Genomic DNA, 3208 nt, shown 5'->3' on the forward strand with positions numbered 1-3208 from the left:
AGGTGTGCCCAGGTCAGTTCCTGTCCATGGTCTCCAGGATCCACGGGGTGAACCTGCAGACCTTGGTGTGACCATGATGTCCCCATGTCCCCAAGGTGTCCCCATGATGTCCCCAAGGTGTGCCTAGGTCAGTTCCTGTCCATGGTCTCCAGGATCCACGGGGTGAACCTGCAGACCTTGGTGTGACCATGATGTCCCCATGTCCCCAAGGTGTCCCCATGATGTCCCCAAGGTGTGCCTAGGTCAGTTCCTGTCCATGGTCTCCAGGATCCACGGGGTGAACCTGCAGACCTTGGTGTGACCATGATGTCCCCATGTCCCCAAGGTGTCCCCATGATGTCCCCAAGGTGTGCCTAGGTCAGTTCCTGTCCATGGTCTCCAGGATCCACGGGGTGAACCTGCAGACCTTGGTGTGACCATGATGTCCCCATGTCCCCAAGGTGTCCCCATGATGTCCCCAAGGTGTGCCTAGGTCAGTTCCTGTCCATGGTCTCCAGGATCCACGGGGTGAACCTGCAGACCTTGGTGTGACCATGATGTCCCCATGTCCCCAAGGTGTCCCCATGATGTCCCCAAGGTGTGCCTAGGTCAGTTCCTGTCCATGGTCTCCAGGATCCACGGGGTGAACCTGCAGACCTTGGTGTGACCATGATGTCCCCATGTCCCCAAGGTGTCCCCATGATGTCCCCAAGGTGTGCCTAGGTCAGTTCCTGTCCATGGTCTCCAGGATCCACGGGGTGAACCTGCAGACCTTGGTGTGACCATGATGTCCCCATGTCCCCAAGGTGTCCCCATGTCCCCAGGGTGTCCCCAAGGTGTCCCCAAGGTGTGCCCAGGTCAGTTCCTGTCCATGGTCTCCAGGATCCACGGGGTGAACCTGCAGACCTTGGTGTAGACGCCGGGGTGGCCGGGCAGGGCGCACGTCTGGAGCCCCCAGGACACGATGCCCTGCAGGGTCCCATTGCAGGACAGGGGACCGCCGGAGTCACCCTGGGGACACACAGGGGTCAAAGGTCACTCGGCGGCATTTTTGGGGAATTTTTGGGGGATTTTTGAGGAATTTTTGAGGATTTTTTGAGGATTTTTAATGGTTTTTTTTAGATTTTTGGGGATTTTTTGGGGTGATGTTTGGGGTTGGGGTCACTCAGGGGTCACTCGGGTCACTCTGGGGCATTTGGGGATTTTTCGGGATTTTTTGAGGATTTTTTGAGGATTTTTTTTTTTTTTTTCATTTTTGGGGATTTTTTGGGGATTTTTGGGGTTGGGGTCACTCAGGGGTCAGGGTTCACTCAGGGTCATTTGGGGGCATTTTTGGGATTTTTTGGGGATTTTTTTGGAGATTTTAGGGGGATTTTGGGGGGATTTTGGGGGTTGGCGTCATTCTGGAGCATTTGGGGAATTTTTGAGATTTTTGGGGACTTTTTTTGAAATTTTGGGGATTTTTTTTTGAGATTTTCGGGGTTTTTTTAATTTTGGGGGATTTTTGGTGTTGTGGTCACTCAGGGGTCACTCAGGGGTCACTGGGTTCAGAGGGTGAATTTTGTGCAGATTTGGGGTGGATTTTGGGCAGAATTTGGGTGGATTTGGGGTGCAGTTTGGGCACATTTTGGGGTGGATTTTGGGACAATTTGGGGCAGATTTTGGGTGGATTTTTGGCAGATTCTGGGCAGATTTTGGGTGGATTTTTGGCAAGTTTTGGGGTGGATTTGGGGCAGATTTTGAGCAGATCAGGGGCAGATGATGGTCAGATTTTGTGTGAATTTTGGGCAAACATGGGACGGATTTTGGGTGGAATTTGGGCAGATTCTGGGCGGATTTGGGGTGGATTTTTAGCAGATTCTGGGCAGATTTGGGGCGGATTTTGGGTGGAATTTGGTCATAACTTGGTCAGATTTGTGGCAGATTTTGGTCGGATTTGGGTCAGATTCTGGGCAGATTTTGGGCAGATTTGGAGCAGACTGTGCTAAATTTGGGCAGATTTTGGGCAGATTTGAGGTGGATTTTGGTCAGGTTTGGGGCAGATTTTAGTCGGATTTGGGACAGATTTAGGGCAGATTTTGCGCGAATTTTGGGCAGATTTGGGACAGATTTTGATCAGGTTTGGGGCAGATTTTGGTCGGATTTTGGGTGGATTTTGGGCAGAATTGGGGCAGATTTTGGTCAGATTTTTGTCACATTTGGGGCAGATTCTGGGCAGATTTTGGTCCGATTTGAGGCAGATTTTGTATGGATTTTGTGCAAATTTTGGGCAGATCTGGGCTAGATTTTGGGCAGATTTAGGGCAGAATTTGGGCAGATTTTGGTTGAATTTGGTGTGGATTTTGGTCAGATTCTGGACACATCTGGGGTGGATTTGGGGCAGATTTTGGGTGGAATTTGGGCACATTTTGGGTGGATTTTTGGCAGATTCTGGGCAGATTTAGGATGGATTTTGGGTGGATTTTTGGCAAGTTTTGGGGTGGATTTGGGGCAGATTTTGAGCAGATCAGGGGCAGATGATGGTCAGATTTTGTGCGAATTTTGGGCAAACATGGGACGGATTTTGGGTGGAATTTGGGCACATTTTGGGTGGATTTTTGGTGGATTTTTGGCAGATTCTGGGCGGATTTGGGGTGGATTTTGGGCAGATTTGGGGTGGTTTTAGGGCAGATTTTGGGTGGAATTTGGTCATACCTTGGTCAGATTTGGGTCAGATTTTGGTCGGATTTGGGTCAGATTTGAGGTGGTATTTTGGGCAGATCTGAGCCAGATTTTGAGCAAATATCGGGCAGATTTTGGGTGGATTTGGGTCAGATTTTGGGTGGAATTTTGTCATAACTTGGTCAGATTCTGGGCAGATTTTGGTCGGATTTGAGGGGGATTTTGAGTGGATTTGGGGCAGGTTTTAGTCAGATTTGGGGCAGATTGGGGGCATATTTTGGGTGGATTTTGTGCAAATTTTGGGCAGATTTTGGGCGGTTTTGGGGCAGATTTTGGGCACATTTAGGTCAGATTTTGGGCATATTTAGGGAGGATTTAGGTCAGCTTTTGGGCATATTTGGGGTGAATTTTGGTCAGATTTTGGGCATATTTAGGGTGAATTTGGGGCGGATTTTGGGCGGTTTTGGGGCAGATTTTGGGCAGTTTTAGGGCAGATTTTGGGCGGATTTTGGTCAGATCTGGGGCGCGCTCGGCGCTGACCTGGCAGGAGTCGACGCGGCGGTTGCTG

General features: G+C 50.1%; 1 protein-coding gene across 1 annotated transcript in view; it reads right to left on the reverse strand.

Annotated features, from left to right (window-relative positions):
* Positions 1-837: 837 nt before the first annotated feature.
* LOC102036114 (kallikrein-14-like) overlaps positions 838-3208 on the reverse strand; it is a 4495-nt gene continuing 2124 nt past the window's right edge. The window contains exon 3 of the mRNA XM_031065486.1: positions 838-990. Coding sequence (XP_030921346.1) covers positions 838-990 — 153 coding nt within the window. The remainder of the gene's footprint in view (positions 991-3208) is intronic.

Source organism: Geospiza fortis, unplaced genomic scaffold (genome assembly GCF_000277835.1).
Source record: "Geospiza fortis unplaced genomic scaffold, GeoFor_1.0 scaffold526, whole genome shotgun sequence".
Classification (NCBI taxonomy): domain Eukaryota; kingdom Metazoa; phylum Chordata; class Aves; order Passeriformes; family Thraupidae; genus Geospiza; species Geospiza fortis.